The sequence below is a fragment of the Notolepis coatsorum genome, assembly GCF_963971535.1.
Source record: "Notolepis coatsorum genome assembly, chromosome: 3".
In the NCBI taxonomy this organism is placed as follows: domain Eukaryota; kingdom Metazoa; phylum Chordata; class Actinopteri; order Aulopiformes; family Paralepididae; genus Notolepis; species Notolepis coatsorum.
Window position 1 is genome coordinate 183855246 of NC_140167.1, and position 18540 is coordinate 183873785.

Below are 18540 nucleotides of genomic sequence, written 5' to 3' on the forward strand. Positions count from 1 at the left end.
CCTACCTCAGTCGTGAAAAAAATAATCCAAACTTCAAATAACTACAATTTTGACAGTTTTCGGCTTGCCATTGCTCCGACTGCTTTGTTGTTGAATCAAGTCAAATCCTAGGTAAGCATATAATGTGCGTGTGAACGTTGACATGAAAAGAAAAAGCAAAAAAAAAAAAATCTTTTCTGTATCTCACTTGAATCGATACTCGGTAGTACCGACGTGTTTCGGTTCGGTACCTCAAAAGTACCGAATTCGGTACCCATCCCTAATAAGCATATTATGGGCATAAAATTGGCATAAATATATGTTAAAATCAGTAAATGTTAATAAAAAAAACACATCTTCCAATACGTTTCGGCTATGTAAGGGATAATGTATAGCTACGAGGGCATTGTCGCAAAATAATTCACCGACACGGAGTTTAAAATACCGAGCCGCCTCGGCGAGGTGTTTTAAACGTCAGTGAAGGTAAATTATTTTGCGACAATGATCGAGTATAGCTATAAACTATCCCGCTTATTACATGGCTAACTTACTAACAATATACCTAATTCATTTTACATCGACTCGCAACACTCCGCTCGTCGCTCCGCCCCCTGTCATCGCCGGCAGCTTCCCCGGCAGCACTGATGTCAGTGGGCTTGATTGCGAACAGCTGCGCACAGCGGTCATTATTGTCCCACAGCGGTCATTATTGTCTGATAACTGACCTCTGACGCGCGCTATTGACCAATCACAAGCAAGCATTTCGGCGAATGTGAAAACGCCATGTAATAAATCATTTTAATAGTCTTTGCTTTATATAAACATTATTGGAATATCATAAAAATATAGACCGGCATAAAATGAGCAGAGAATTTACAAAATAAAAGCAATGCATAAAGTGCCCGCAGGATAAAAGCAGTGCAATAAAAGCGGTACTATAAAAGAGCTCTCACTGTGGGCTATGCATGGTGAACTGGACTCACTCACTCACTCACAGGAGGATTCTGCCCCGACCTGCCCCCTAGTGGACAGACACGCAAAATACACAGGCAAGTATGTGAACGACGTCGGTCACGGCGCAGCCGCTTGTCTAAACGTACGCGTTGATGCATGAGTATATCAAAGCCCTTTGTCCCTCTCAGGACACCCGTGAGTGACAAAGGGCTTTGATATACTCATGCATCAACGCGTACGTTTAGACAAGCGGCTGCGCCGTGACAGACGTCGTTCACATACTTGCCTGTGTATTTTGCGTGTCTGTCCACTAGGGGGCAGGTCGGGGCAGAATCCTCCTTGTCCAATACCAGAATATCTTCCCTGTGAAGTAGCACGGATTTGCATCTTTGAAGGACCTAGATTTGCCCAACGTAAACATTAATAAAAGGGGCGACAGTGGCTCGGGAGGTAGAGCAGTCGTCTGGTAATCCGGAGGTTCCCGGTTCGATTCCCGGGCAGTGTGTCGAAGTGTTCTTGAGCAAGACACTTAACCCCTAACTGCTCCCGATGAGCATGTTGACACCTTGCATGGTTGCCTCTGCCGTCGGTGAGTGAATGGGTCAAATGTGAGGAACAAATTGTAAAGCGCTGTGGTTTGTTCAGTCCACTGTTTGCGTGCTTCGTTGCATCGCACGGTCTCGTAGCGCTACTTTCTGAGGACACTCAACCGAAGGTTCCAAAGGAACACGGGATGGGCAGGGTAGCCATCCTGCGACGGCGTAGAAGGCGATGCGAATATAGGGAGGTGTAGTCTGACACGGGGCGAAACTAGAGCCCGCCAAGCGCCATTGGCGCTCAGTTTTTACGTTTGGCGCCTCCCACTGAGAGGTCTGCCCGCCGTGTGGCGTGTAATCAATCAACCAAGTTCATAACGATACTCTTATTTTGAAAATCTGTGCGGGTCTCATTTCCGCCGCAAGCGCATCTCCAGTCATAATATCGATGGCTCCGGCAGTTAGCAACATTCGGTTCGTATGATACTCTTATTTTGAAAAAAAACGTGGCAACGAGTCATATCCGCCCAGCCCTGCAGCGGGATACTATTGGCTTCTGCTCGTATCAACACAGAGGCAGTCTGCTCTAGTCTAGAGCGGACCTCCATGAGCTACCGTTACTGTTTAAATAATGACCCAGTCAACTATTCACTTTTAGTTTAATACATGACGAGGCATTGTCTAACGGTATCTAGCTGGCTAGCTACTGATAGCTGCTGATATCAACAGATGCTCCAGCAATAGTCGACTCGAGTGCATAATACCTCCGTTCCCTTGTTAGCTAGCTCACGTTAGCTAGCTCACGTTAGCTAGCTCACGTTAGCTCTATGTCCCAGTAAACTAAATTGTCTTAACGTTATCTAGCGGGCTAGCAGTAGCTACAGATAGCTCCTGATATCAATGTCTTATAACATTGATTCAATGCGTATTCTAGCTGAGGGCATGTTGAATGTGATTTGACCAAAGAACCGTAACATTATACCAATATGGTCCAGCTGCAGCGCCGGGGAATCCTTGCATGCTGAATGTAGGGTCTAGCTGTAGCGCCGGAGAATCCTTGCTGGAGCTGGAGGCTACTCAAGTATACACACAGACAGTGGAGCTGTTTGCAGATAGCGAGCATTTTGACTTATTGCGTGCTGGCGATGTCTCGCAGATAATACAACTACAAGTATGATTATATAATATATATTTTATTAAAAAAAAATTATATAAAATATATAATTTTTTCAATCAAAAAAAATTTGGCAGGTAAGAAATATGCTTGGCGGGTAGATTCTTCCCATCTACCCGCCACTGGCCGGTGAGTCAAAAAGTTAATTTCGTGCCCTGGTCTGACATCACGTATAGGGATTTATCATTAGGAAAATGGATTATCGGCTATTGTAAGTTAACAATTCTGCCTCATGAACATTGGCAAGCTTTCCATTTTTGCACAAAATGAGTTCCCTTCTATCACTAACATTAAGCATTTTTGGTTGAAATAAAGGTAGTTATAAGGTTTTTAATTTGTCGTTAAAAATAACTACACTTACCAGTCGCCGTCGGCAGCGCCAGGGAAGTGTAGTTCCTCAGTGAACGAAAACATAAACGTTGTTATTTTGCTACCTTTACGATTAATTGCAAATTTTCTCATGTTGAGCTATAGATTGTGGATGAATACACACAGAAAGGTACACCATGCCAATGTTCATGCTTTATTTGTAGGGCTGTCAGTTTAACGCGTTAATTAGATTAATTAATTACACAGCAAATTATCGCGTTATGAAAATTAACTCAAAATTAATTACAATTTTTTTTTTTTTTTATAATTTTTTTTTTTATAATTTCTTTTTGTATCTCATTCATTCCATGAGAATGTAGAATACACATTTACAGACTTTTTTTTTTAATATGGTCCATTTGCATGTTCTTGGTATCCGATTCTAGGGACATCTATGAATCTCAGGGAATGTATTCCCAGTGTCAGAAATACTGTGGGCTAGATCCACAAAGAATGGATTGCACGGTGCAAGTTGCACCCTTACAATTCATTATGAATTGAAAATGGGGGACCCTGATCTAAACAAGACGAAAGTCTTTCTCTGGTCTGCATGCCCTTAACAATTGTGTGTATTGAGCCGTACTGTATTGTACCCATTCTGCAATCTGTTAATAACATTTTCATTCAATCAATCAATCTGCGCTGTGATTGATTGAATGAAAATCTTATTTTGAGTCAATTGTAATGAACCAAATGAGAATATCAATAAATTTTTTTTCTTCGACTGTGAATAACACCATGCTCAAATTGACCAGACCTGAAAAATCTAAGCAAATTAATAGATGGAAGATGATTAAACAGAAGGTTTTGTAGATACAGTACTGAATTCTGCCATCTGGACACATGCAATTTGAAATATGATTATAGAATATAGAATATCAGGCATAAAATGGTTATGCGATTAAAATTAGATTAATTAGATTAATTAATTACAAATCCTGTAATTAATTAGATAAATTTTTTTAATCACCTGACAGCACTATTTATTTGTTTTAAACAAGTCTATTTAGAAATGGGTCCATTAGAAATACATGGCGATTTCAAGAGGGGTGGACCGCGCGGGAAACATCAATGACGTAACCACTACGCCGCCCTATACCGACGCTTTGGAACATTGCAAAGATCAGCTACACACTTCTAGCGCTGCGGCTCTGGACCGTTTCCTGCTTGTTCTTATGATGCCTGGGTGGCTGGTCAGTTGTTGGATATGGTTTTCCTCATGATCCAATGCAAATATAATATAATATAGGATATATGAAGTTCAAATATTGTTACTTTAATTAAATGCAAAAAGGGTGTATGAACAAAGTAAGGCACCACTGAAGCGTCATGCAGCAATAACGCATACATACTGCGCTGTTAGAGCAATATTTAAGTAGTTTGACATTGACTTACACGAGGCTGTAGATTTCTCTTTAGGCTATTGATCAACCCTATATAAACCTGTAAGGTGACAGATACGAACACATATATATATATATATATATATATATATATATATATATATATATATATATATATATATATATATATATCAAAGCAGCTCATAAATCAAGCATGGTATACACACTAGTGTTGTCAAAAATATCGAAGTATCGATACATATCGATACTGAATATTTAAAACGGCTTCGATACTCATTTCCCGAAGTACCGATACTTTCTGCAGTATCGGTACCAGCTGGCTTGCTCCCGCAAGTTGTTGACAGACAGACGCGCTGCCAGAGCCTTGCCCTTCCGCCTCCTCCTCCTCCTCGCTCAGAGCAACAGACACAAGCTGCTGCTGCAGCCTCCTCCCCCTCACAGCCGGGCAGCGCAGCCCTGTCTTCAGTTTGTAAACAACGCTATTATTAGCTAACGTTAGCTGTCGTTCCTCCGCCGTTAGCTTAATGCTAGCTAGCTGGCCACCTATTACTTCATGGAAACGGAGTAACGTCAAGCCGAGCCCACTACACCAGTACACGCATGAACTCGACACAACTACCCCGTTTCCAACGTTAGGTCGAGCGGAGCCGGAGCCCATCCTACACCAGTACACGCATGAACTCGACACAACTACCCCGTTTCCAACGTTAGGTCGAGCGGAGCCGGAGCCCATCCTACACCAGTACACGGATGAACTCGACACAACTACCCCGTTTCCAACGTTAGGTCGAGCGGAGCCGGAGCCCATCCTACACCAGTACACGCATGAACTCGACACAACGTTACCCCGCCTCCATGAAGTGTCCAATTAGCAGCAATGTTGTTGAAAATGTAACGTTAATAAATGCTCCGAGCATAGCTCCGGAGAAATCTCCCTCTCTCTCTCTCTCTCTCTCTCTCTCTCTCTCTCTCTCTCAAGTACCCTTGTTTTCGGGTCATAACTAGAAAGGTGCGCTCAGTAGACCTAAAATCTCCAGCAGCCACTCTCTCTTTCTCTCTCTCTCTCTGATCTAAAGATAAACAAAGGGTTTTAAAAGTGTATTTATCTTCTCGTATAGTACCAGAGAGAAGCTGAGGAGAATCAACCAGCAACAAAAGCAAAATTTGTTAAAAAAAAAAAATATTATAAAAAAAAAAAAAAAAATTGGTATCGAAAGTATCGATACTTTTCAAGGTATCGTATCGAAGTTGAAATTCCAGTATCGTGACAACACTAATACACACACACTTCCTCAACACTTCACTCTTCAAACACAGATATCTCTTTTCTTCCCTCCAGTGTGTAGAATGCCCCTCCTCCCCCATCGTAAAACCCATTCCCATTCTGTCTCGCTAGCGTTGTCATGGTGACCCCAGAGACTCGCCACAGGTGTTAAGGAGGAGGAACGGGAGTATGTGTCTGTGTGTGTCTCCTCGGGGGAATGCCTGTTCGCTTGGCAATGGCCATCACTGTGTGTTAAGTATGAGGTGTTAGAAGTGTGTGCGTGTGCAGGGAGATCAGGAATGACTTGTTTTCCGCGGTGGGTTCAGATGGGACCTTAAAGCCACAGTTTGTATGTGTGGGTGGGAGGAATACCCCCTCCTCCATCCCTCCCTCCCTCGGTCCTCTGAGAGCTTCAGAAAGATGAGCCATTTGTTCTGTTTATGAGACCTTACACAGCAGACAGACTCTCCTAGCCCTCCGGCTGGCTATACCAGGGTTCAACCGGGTTTAGCTGCTATCTTCCCATCTAATCCACACGCCGCTGCTACAATACTCCGGTGGCCGCCGCTAAGCCGGCAGTGCTGCTGACCCCTAGTCGCGGAGCGGTCCGCTCGAGTCGTGTTGTTGTATCCTGTAGGCTGACCCCCCCCCCCCCCCCCCCTTGACCCCTGCTGTCGTCCCTCCAGGCTGGATGCATCACACCGTGGAGCAGCTGGGCGATAAAGGCACCAAGGACAGTTATGCCATCCAGTGTCTGCAGAAGTCGATAGAAGCAGACCCCAACTCCGGACAGTCTTGGTACTTCCTTGGCAGGTAAGATTGTTGGGTGATATTTCGGGGAGTCCACGCTGTAGGAAAGGTTTGAATGCTGATAAACAGGGCTCGAGACTAACGATGTCCCGTCGTCCCGGGGACGATCAAATATTGATTTGGGACAAACAGAAATCTTTGCTGGGACGCAAACGGGACGGAGAGGATTTTTTTTTTTTCACAGGAAATGTCAATTGGCCGACTGTCAGTGTGCGCATATATTGCTGTCAAATGGTGAATGTCTCGTGCTGACTAAATTGACAGAGTTCACTGAAGTCTAAACGTACCGTGATTTGCCAAATCCAATGACTATCTCCGCCTCCCAATGCAGCCATACGAATTGCATGCATGCATCGCATGTGTGCCAATTGATGACCTCGGAGCAGGTCCTAAATTATTATATCCAGCATCAAGCTCCTACCCACCTCATCAGCCAGTCGCGTTGCAGCAGCGTCACACCCCAAATGAATCTCTCATCGAAAAAGAAAAACGTGTTAACAGGTGAGGGAAATCTCTCTTACCTAGGCTTTCTCCACTGGTATTTAACCCTGGTTGACACAGTGAATGACAGCTGGTAATTGACAGTCGCACGGCACGAGACCACTGTACAAGAACCGCGAAAAGATCAGAATGTTATAAAATAAAAAAAATAAAAACGCGCTATACTGTGGCATCCTCTCAGTGAAGAGATCACCGCAAACATGCTGCGCTATTTGAAGAGGATAAACACAGACCCAAAATGACCAACAGGGAACTGCATCCAGCAATACTACCCCTGAGTCTAAGGTGAGGACACATTTAAATCACAGAAGTGTAATGTTAGTCTATTGGAACTGTATACAGTTATCGACGCGTTCTAGTTATAGCTGCTTATTGCTAGCTAACGTTACTGAGTGACTAACGTATCAGACTGCCACTGATTAATCCATAGTTCACACTATTTTATTCTTATTTTTAATATTATTATATTGTTATTCCGATTTTAGTCCTATTGACCTAAATGTTTATTGTTGTTCAATGTGAGCCATACATAGTCTGCTCTGTAGTGCCGAATTTCCCTCTGGATTATTAAAGGATTTCTATTCGATTCTATACTAACAGTTAATTGAGTTAATTGGCATAACGTTACATTTATCAAAACGAACGAACGCGGAGAAATAGACGACAGGCTATAGGCAAACTTCACTTCAGCTACACAATGAATCCATATTCAGTGAGGAGGGCCCGCTGGAATTTAGCAGCAGTTATCAATATCGACCAGGAGGACAGCGCGATCTAAGGGACATGTTTCATTACTAGTCAAGTGTCATTACTTTAGTTATCAAAGGTGGAATCTCTGGACGCAATGACATTATATAGTTTAAAGCTAAACTACGTTTTTCTTTCTTGTTAGAAGAGGGATAACTTATTCAGTTAGATTTGATTTGATCTTTATTTATCTCTAACATTTTCAACCATAAACACACACATTTGTAATAACAAAAAAAACTAAAAACGAAATAAAATACAAATACATTTAAATATATTTTCCTATGGAAGGAATAATCAACATGGCTCCAATTGGTTGACTATAACAGCACCGTGACCAAATATCCCTATACTAGCACCTTGTTAAACACTTTTTTTTTTAAATATTTATATATATATATTTATTTTTAATCATAATTATTCTTGTGAAATCTTTCCACCTGGGAGCCTTTTGACTAAATCAATTTATTCTCCCCTTCTCTGAATGGTGTTTCTTATGGCAATAACAACAATGACGACGACAACCAAAGTAAAGAAACGACATTTGATTTTTGGGACTGTTACATTCACTTTGGTACGGTTAAAATTGTATTTCGGGATGGTTCTGGGACGGTGGTGAAAAAAGTTAGTCTGGAGCCCTGCTGATAAAGATGTTATTGGCTAAACGAGAACTGGTATGCTGGCTTACACTCTGCATAGGCCGGCCCTGACGTTGTGAATGCTGCACGTTGAATGACTGTTCCGTTAGTGTTGTTGAACTGGGGCTGCTGGGGTCAGACATGCTAACAGTAAATCCACACACTAGTTAGTACATTGTGTCTCTAGGTGTCTGCTAGGCTAGGCTACATCCTGGGTAGTAAAATGTGTCTGTGTGGGAAGGGGCAGCGTGTTGTCTGTGAGGTGCGGGCTAATGTGAGCTCCTCTTCTGCTGGTTCATGAGGTGCAGGTTAATGTGAGCTCTTCTGCTGGTTCATGAGGTGCAGGTTAATGTGAGCTCCTCTTCTGCTGGTTCATGAGGTGCAGGTTAATGTGAGCTCCTCTTCTGCTGGTTCATGAGGTGCAGGCTAATGTGAGCTCCTCTTCTGCTGGTTCATGAGGTGCAGGCTAATGTGAGCTCCTCTTCTGCTGGTTCATGAGGTGCAGGCTAATGTGAGCTCCTCTTCTGTTGGTTCATGAGGTGCAGGCTAATGTGAGCTCCTCTTCTGCTGGTTCATGAGGTGCAGGCTAATGTGAGCTCCTCTTCTGTTGGTTCATGAGGTGCAGGTTAATGTGAGCTCCTCTTCTGCTGGTTCATGAGGTGCAGGTTAATGTGAGCTCCTCTTCTGTTGGTTCATGAGGTGCAGGCTAATGTGAGCTCCTCTTCTGCTGGTTCATGAGGTGCAGGTTAATGTGAGCTCCTCTTCTGCTGGTTCATGAGGTGCAGGTTAATGTGAGCTCCTCTTCTGCTGGTTCATGAGGTGCAGGTTAATGTGAGCTCCTCTTCTGCTGGTTCATGAGGTGCAGGTTAATGTGAGCTCCTCTTCTGCTGGTTCATGAGGTGCAGGTTAATGTGAGCTCCTCTTCTGCTGGTTCATGAGGTGCAGGTTAATGTGAGCTCCTCTTCTGCTGGTTCATGAGGTGCAGGTTAATGTGAGCTCCTCTTCTGCTGGTTCATGAGGTGCAGGCTAATGTGAGCTCCTCTTCTGCTGGTTCATGAGGTGCAGGCTAATGTGAGCTCTTCTGCTGGTTCATGAGGTGCAGGCTAATGTGAGCTCCTCTTCTGCTGGTTCATGAGGTGCAGGTTAATGTGAGCTCTTCTGCTGGTTCATGAGGTGCAGGTTAATGTGAGCTCCTCTTCTGCTGGTTCATGAGGTGCAGGTTAATGTGAGCTCCTCTTCTGCTGGTTCATGAGGTGCAGGCTAATGTGAGCTCCTCTTCTGCTGGTTCATGAGGTGCAGGTTAATGTGAGCTCTTCTGCTGGTCCATGAGGTGCGGGCTAATGTGAGCTCTTCTGCTGGTTCATGAGGTGCAGGTTAATGTGAGCTCCTCTTCTGCTGGTTCATGAGGTGCAGGTTAATGTGAGCTCCTCTTCTGCTGGTTCATGAGGTGCAGGTTAATGTGAGCTCCTCTTCTGCTGGTTCATGAGGTGCAGGTTAATGTGAGCTCCTCTTCTGCTGGTTCATGAGGTGCAGGTTAATGTGAGCTCTTCTGCTGGTTCATGAGGTGCAGGTTAATGTGAGCTCCTCTTCTGCTGGTTCATGAGGTGCAGGCTAATGTGAGCTCCTCTTCTGCTGGTTCATGAGGTGCAGGCTAATGTGAGCTCCTCTTCTGCTGGTTCATGAGGTGCAGGTTAATGTGAGCTCCTCTTCTGCTGGTTCATGAGGTGCAGGTTAATGTGAGCTCCTCTTCTGCTGGTTCATGAGGTGCAGGTTAATGTGAGCTCCTCTTCTGCTGGTTCATGAGGTGCAGGCTAATGTGAGCTCCTCTTCTGTTGGTTAATGGTACCCTGGCTCCACTGGTTCATGGTACCCTGGCTCCACTGGTTCATGGTACCCTGGCTCCACTGGTTCATGGTACCCTGGTTCATGGTACCCTGGCTCCACTGGTTCATGGTACCCTGGTTCATGGTACCCTGGCCCCACTGGTTCATGGTACCCTGGCTCCACTGGTTCATGGTACCCTGGCTCCACTAGTTCATGGTACCCTGGCTCCACTGGTTCATGGTACCCTGGCTCCACTGGTTCATGGTACCCTGGTTCATGGTACCCTGGCTCCACTAGTTCATGGTACCCTGGCTCCACTGGTTCATGGTACCCTGGCTCCACTAGTTCATGGTACCCTGGCTCCACTGGTTCATGGTACCCTGGCTCCACTGGTTCATGGTACCCTGGTTCATGGTACCCTGGCTCCACTAGTTCATGGTACCCTGGCTCCACTGGTTCTTGGTACCCTGGCTCCACTGGTTCATGGTACCCTGGCTCCACTGAAGCAAGTAACTAGAGAGCCATGACTGGCAGTGGTGCAGCAAATGGTGTTAATGATTGACTTGTACAGTGTTGTTGCCTTTCAGTGATGTGTGTCCAAGGCTAATGGATCCCTTCAAAAACAAGTCGGTTGTTGTGCATAGTCAGCTGTTGCGATGTGGCCAAAATATCATATTGCAGTATTTTTGTTAGTTTTGGTGGTATACCGATATTTGACGATATTCAAGTCAAGAGTTTTAATTGTCACGGCATACAAGTATACAATGAAATGCGGGTGGTCTTGCCCGCAACGATGTGCAATACAGTGTTACAACATATAATAGAATCCAATAAAAAAACAACATTGTGCAATAAACAGGTAACAGGTAACATGGTGTGACATCTCGGTATCTGTACATAGTTATTTACTAGGGCTGTCTTAAATACATTAAAAAAATATCGAAGTTTTCGATTTTTTTTTTTTTACTTCGATTTGTGTGTGTGTGTGTGTGAGAACTACCCATCCCAGTTAGGACAGCCGAATCCCGTCCAATCTTTCGCCGTCGACTAAAGACTCACTTCTTCAACCATTATCTGAAATGATTTAAAAAAGAATCTAACCGTGACTAACCTTACTGTCATGCACTTTTCCTAATAAACTAACCTACACTGTAACACGCAACACTTTGATAAACATTGTTACTCAGCTGATAGAGTTGTACCCTTCTTGCTGTCTTGTCGTACAGAACTTGTAAGTCGCTTTGGATAAAAGCGTCAGCTAAATGACTAAATGTAAATGTGTGTGTGTGTGTGTGCGTGCGCGCATGGGGCCATTGGGTGGGGCCGGGGGACAAATACACTGGAGGAAAGTAACCCAGCTCAGCACTGCCCAAATTATATCATCACTATTGCCTGTTTGAAGGATATCATCCTCAAATACATATACACCTACATGCCTTGTAGAATTCCACACATAAGAAAGAAAGATACTGGGATGAATAAACAAAATAGGAAATAAAATTTAGATAAGGTGCTACTGAGATGTTTTGGTGAGTTCTTTGTTTTTTTGTGGAAGTTGCCCTTCTTAAAAATGCATGAACATTCACTGATAATTGGTCTGTAGTGGAGTCTACAAGGTCTACATTGCCGGACCATGTAGAATCCGGACCTTGTAGACTGACATAATTCTGTGCATAGTTTAGTCTACACAGGCCATATTTCAAATAATCAAAATCTTACTTCATTCATCTTAAACATTCTTGATTTGGGGGATTGGTAGTTCCCATGAAATCTGAAGTTGTTCAAACGACATCAGCGATCCACCTTGAATTAAATCACACAGCCGAGTGAAACCTTGTTGGCTCAGTCACGAAAGGGGCTACTTAATTAATTAATCCAACCCACTTTATTTATAGAGCACATTTAAAAACAACAAAGTTTATGAAAGTGCTGTACAAGTCCCACAACATAAGATAAAAAATAATATATATTTTTTTTCTCTCGAAGCTTCGAATTAAAATCGAAGCTCGGCCCCGAAGCTTCGATTGCCAAAAAAAGCTTTGAAGGTCAGCCCTATTATTTACAGAGCATATAGGACATGCTAGGTAGCTTTGGTAGTGCAATACACTGTTCCTGTTATTCTAATTTAAAGTGGCCTTTCCTTTTGGCCATAAGTGTGCGGCATGAGTGTGTGCCCGCTCATGTTAAAGTGTTAAGTGGCTGCTAGTGTGTGAGCGTGCACAGCGTGCGTGTCGTGTGTGTGTTCATGTGTGTTTGTGTGTGGGTAGTTCAGTGTTCTGTGGCACTCAGTGTTCATTGTTCAGGGCTCTGATGGCCTGGGGGAAGAAGCTGAGCCTAAGCCGCTCTGTCCTAGTAGCTGGGGTTCGCAGGCGTCTGCCTGACCTCAGCAGCTGGAACAGGCTGTTATTGGGGTGGTGAGGGTCTTTCATATTTTGTTTTCCATTAAGAATTACCATGTGATATTTAATTTTACCTTTTTAACCTCTTAAGCCCTAGCACTATTTTCTGAAAATCCACCTAAAAATACATACCTAAGTAAATGGAAGATTGCTCCACTTCTACAAAGTCCATTTGCATGTTCTTATCTAGTATCTAGGGACATCTATGGATCTCAGTGAATGTATTCCCAGTGTCAGAAATATTGTCCGTTACTAGGCTTGAGTAAATTGTATGGGTGTAACGATGCATCGATTAATAAAAATGCATCGATTCTAATGTGATGATTCAACTGCATCGATTTGAAAATGTTAGAATCGATTATAATAGAAATGAATCGAAATAAAAAAAAATACATTTTTTTTTTAATGTTTTTTTTTTGTGTGTATTGTTTTTATTGACCTATAGTCCATTCATGCTGAGTGAATCAGTTCCCCCAGCCACATTTGTGTATACTTTTTTTTGGGGAATTAACTGATAGAAAATTTATCGAAAATTAATCTAATTGTGGTCAAATGAAGAGATTTCATGATGCATTGAATCGTTGCCTGAATAATCGTAATCGAAATTAATCGGTGAGGTCGCATCGTTACACCCCTAGTCAATTGTGATGAACCAAAGTAGGGATGAGTTTGAATTTTCGAATAGTCGTGCCAGTCTCATGTCGGAGTCAAAAGATTATTAATTAAATTATATTATTATTGTCATTTTTATATTTAGAGGCAGCCTAATTTTCATAGCCTAATTGATCTAAAATATGCACATGCTACTGTTTCTGTTTGTTTATTAAAACCGGTAGATGGGCCAATGCAATGCTGTTATTATAGGCTACGATGGTGAATGTTGTCATTTTGATTTGTCGGTCAGCTGAGCCGATCAACGTTCTGAAGGATTATCTGATTGCCTATTTCTATTAAAAAATAATAACTGAATTTAACTTAAACTAAACATTTTAACTGAATTTAAACTGAAATATAAAATAACTTTATTTTTAGGGCGAGGGGGGGTTTGAATGTTCAAATATTCGGTCTTAACACATTGAGTGCCATGCCCCTTTGACCATTATGGCCGTTCCGTGCCAGCGCTGAAGTCAATGGGAGGTCGGGGAAATTTCCGAAGGCTTAAACTATATCTTAAATTATGGCTATGGCTAGGGCTGGGCGATATGACCAAAAACGTTATCGCGATAAAATTATAAAATTATTTTCATATAATTCGATATCAATAATTATCGTCGATATAATGTCTGTCAAGTTTAATTAACTTCTTATGCTGCTGCGAATGTCTCGAGTCGAGTTGATGTCGTCATCAGTCCGCGCACGTTAGCAGTTAGCCGACAAGCGAGTATCTCATGACAATGTAATAAATATGACACTAAAATACTCTCTTTTCCGCCACAATATATTGAAACGACGTCCACTGTATACCCCACACTACTATAAACGTGGCCTCAGAATTCACGCCACACACATACTCGGCACGTAAATATATAAAACAGCGCCGTGCAAGCTAGTTATCCTAGCCAGCCTGTTGTTTCTAAGCGTGTATTCCATGACAATGTGCCAAATATGACACTAAAATACTCTCTTCCGCCACAATATATTGAAACGACGTCCACTGTATACCCCACACTACTATAAACGTGGCCTCAGAATTCACGCCACACACATACTCGGCACGTAAATATATAAAACAGCGCCGTGCAAGCTAATTAGCCTAGCAAGCCTTGTTGTTGAGTGAGTCCTACCTCTGGGTCTCCTTCCGGGTCTCCTTCGCTCTCGGCCATCTCCTTCACTGATTGGTTGTTAGTGCGTGTGCTCATATCCAAGCTTGGAAAATCGATATATCGAAACTTTGCGACCACGTTTCATGTTTATTTCGAGAAAATAATTTATTGCGATAGTTATCGTTATCGTTTTATCGCCCAGCCCTAGCTATGGGTCTAAAACACCCCTTGCTTATCAATGACTTGCTTGCAGTCAACATGTACGAAACGGATTGTTTTTTCATTGGTACATTTCCGTTTTACACCGTTTTGAATATGAGTATAGTTTTGGAGAGTTCTAGTAATTCCAGAGAAATTCCGCGATAATAGCTCTTTAGTGGAATACACAAAACACGTTGTAATTTTTCGGCTGATTTATGAATCGTTTTCAAATAAACGCTAGATTATCGATAGTATATGTGTACTTATGCACGCTAGAGAAGCGGGCTGAAAAATCTATTATCCATGACCTGGTCAGCGCTAACGTCATACACACACACACACACACACACACACACACACACACACACTGCGATGGCTGAGAAAAAAACATCTGATTAACCCAATACTGGTAAAATAGAGTCCTTACCTCACATCAGATGTTCTGCAAAAAGATGAATCCAATTCCCACTGCGCTAGGGCTGCAACTAATGACTATTTTGGTAGTCGACTAATCTGTCTTATTTTTTTTGATTAGTCGACTAATCGAAAAACAATTATATAAAAAAAATATATACCGGTATATATATATAATCTTTTTCTTTTATATATATATTTTTTTGCACTACCTATCTTTGTGAAAGTGGCTTCTCAGCTCTGGTCCAGCTGAAGACAGAGCAGAGGAACAGATTGGACATTGAGCATGACCTCAGAGTTGCTTTGAGACTCTTGTCAGGACCAAACAACATCCCCAGTGTTACAAAGGGTCAGATTAAACTGAATATATATATTTATTACTTGAGATACCTTGCATAATATTTGTATATCGTCTGATATCCCTTGTATATTCTTTGTATATATACACAGAATATCCCTTTACCTAGGTACAAGCCAGACCATAATATTCGTTCTCCTATTGGACAGCGACCCCTAGGCGCCAACGGCCATACCCCCAATGGCAAGTTCAAAGACACCGCCAAGGCATGTCTCAACATGTCCAGGTTTGCGCAGTAATACAAGACAGAACTGAGGTTGGCACTAGATAATTCACCTTACGTATAAATACGGCGCAGGTGGAAAGCAGCAGCAGCAGTTCATTCAGTTCATCATTCGTTCAAAGTATCAGTTCGTTCATTACTAGTAAAGCCTTCACCACGAGTCAACGACCAAGTGAAGTGAGCAACTTTGCGTCTAAATAGAGCACTTATAACATGTGCGAATAGGATAGTAAAAGTGTTTAGTGAAATAACGTCAAGTTCGACCTAGTTAAGTGTGAAGGATAGTGCACAGGAGAATCTACACCGGCGAATGCAGAGCCTTTTCCGGCTGGATTATATTGCTTTGGTACCGTGGCTGCTGGAGCAGAGAACCGTCTACCCCACTATAGTGTGGGATCTACCCAGTGAGGAGCATCCATCGAGCCCGCCTCTAGGACCAGAGGCTGGCTAGCTTTCATCCATGCTGTCGAGCCTACTTGGATTATAGCTGTTGCTTTGTCTGCCGATCAAGGGGAGTACATGTGTCGACTCCCGTAGCTGGAGCTTCTTTATTCTTCGTTGACCCAGACTTTGCTCCCGAACATTCCTCTACCCTGCCGGCTTACAACCGGAGGGAACCCCCTAGTGTCTCCAGCTGACTACTAGTGTGCCTTATGTAATTGCTTATGCTACAGGTGGCGTCAGTTATACCCATCTTACTATTCTCATGGACTTACGCTCTTGACCTACTTTAAGTGTTCTTCGCCTTACAAGCGCAATCATAATTCTCAATCTGTAACCTACCGTTGCTGCTCTAATAATAAATACCTCTAACTAGAACTTTCTTTGTCATTGCCGTATTCTTGTGTGGGGTGTTCACCAGATATATCATGTACTGTATGGCCAGTAATTAAAGTACATAACTAAGTAGTGGTTTAATAATACCATACTCTCAATACAGTCAGGGAATTGTACCCCTCAGTTACACCCAGTTATCCCATTAGTTCCCCCAAACTTACTGTCGGTCTGTTATGTTAAGCTAAGAAGTCTTCAGCTGGCTGGACCAGAGCTGAGAAGCCACTTTCACAAAGATAGGTAGTGCAAAAAAAAATATAATAATTATTATAATAATTTTGTATTTCTTTTAATTACTAATCGACGCAACAATTCCTCGTCGACGATTTTTTATAATCGACTTAGTCGATTATGTCGACTAATCGTTGCAGCCCTACACTGCGCCACTTAGCCGCCCTAAATGTCCATAATTTAATAAGATATAACAGTCCATTTAATGTTTTTAAGTGCTGCAACTCAGAAATACAGTTCAATTTTACACTATTTTTCAAATAATATTGTGACAAAATAAAAATACACATTTCAAGTGTAAACAAACAATATACAGCTAGCTACTACTGACATTATCATAATGTAAGTAGCCTAGCTATATCTATTCTATTGTGATGAAATATAGTAATGCATAATTTAGGCACCTTTAGTTTAGTTTATAAAGGACAGAGTGTACGGACAATCATTTGCATTAAACAAATAGATGGGAGCACCAGATTTAGCAAGAAGCTATCATTTCTAGTCCTGTGTACCTTATGTACTGCAACGTTACATAGCTATTTCATCACAATAGTGTCAGTGATTAGCCTTGCCCTCTAGCTGTATCTATTGTGATCACCAGGGATCATCGTTAGAGAGCTGGTGTGTATGGGGCTGCGGCACTGCAGATATACCCTACTCTGTTTTGAAGCACAGTGTTTTTCTGTGTTCCTGACATGGCTTTTGGAGAGTGATCTTCGCATGTGTTTTGTGAGTCCAGTCCACGGCATGTTGACAGAATTAGCAAAACACCTTATCGCCGGTCATATACAAGTCATTAGGATACTGCGCTGCTCTGAATTTAAAGCTTAGTGTGGAATTTCTTTCGACGTTAACGTTAACACCGAAGCCGCTAGACTCTTGGAAATTGCTGCGTGTTGTGTGTAACACGCTGTAGCATCCCCGGTCATGTTCGCGTTGCACCAAACGTTCCACGTTCTCCCAAACACGGAATTTCAGTCCAGATTAGGGCAAATTCTGCAATATTCCACGTTTACAGCTGATTCCATTTTATTCCGCAATTCCGTGAACGCGGATTTCATATGGCTCTAGGTATGTATTTTAGGTGGATTTTTAGAAAATAGGGCTCGGGCCTAAGAGGTTAATAATAATAATAATAATCTTCATTTATATAGCACCTTTCATACACGGAGTGCAGCTCAAAGTGCTTAACAGAGACATGTCTTCTTTAAACAAGCCAAAAAAAAAATATATATATATATACATAGTAACACAGTAAGTCAAGAAAAAACAAGAATACCATAAGCTCAAAATAAATGCATGCATGCATGCAACACTCCCAGACGTACCCCACGCGAAGGTAAGGAAAAACTCACTAAAACCTAACAATAGGAAAAAATGCTCCACAGGCAGTGTGGAGGAGAGAAACCTTAGAAGGGCCAATTCAAGGGGGGATCTCCCTTCTTAGATGTCGGTGATAATAGTGTTGCATGTTGCATTAAAAAGAGGCGAACAGCTGGTAAGCATGCACCCATGTGTGTAGTGAAACACAGATGAGTGCAGATTAGTTAAGAAGTTAAACACTACAGCAAGGAACTATTTAATTAGCTGAAAAATATGTATATTTCTTCGATATGTACAGTATAACATCCATACCCAAGTGATGAGTTAGCTTTGCATCGATGACCCTCCATGCAAGGACATTTATTTTGATGCAATCTACAAGGTGTGCAAATCGGGCTATCACATGATTGTCTAATCATTGGGAAAATGGGAGTAGTTCAGGAACAGAATGGCCCTCTACACCGCTGAATGGACAGGCTGCTGAGTAGTTCAGGAACAGAATGGCCCTCTACACCGCTGAATGGACAGGCTGCTGAGTAGTTCAGGAACAGAATGGCCCTCTACACCGCTGAATGGACAGGCTGCTGAGTAGTTCAGGAACAGAATGGCCCTCTACACCGCTGAATGGACAGGC

The 18540-nt window shown here is 42.5% G+C and overlaps 1 protein-coding gene across 3 annotated transcripts in view; it reads left to right on the top strand.

Moving 5' to 3' along the window:
- The window catches only part of kdm6a (lysine (K)-specific demethylase 6A), a 188355-nt gene that overhangs the window by 114005 nt on the left and 55810 nt on the right, over positions 1 to 18540 (top strand). For all 3 annotated transcript variants that reach the window (XM_084310621.1, XM_084310622.1, XM_084310623.1), the window contains one exon: positions 6327 to 6453. In XM_084310621.1, the coding sequence (XP_084166747.1) occupies positions 6327 to 6453 (127 nt within the window). The remainder of the gene's footprint in view (positions 1 to 6326; positions 6454 to 18540) is intronic.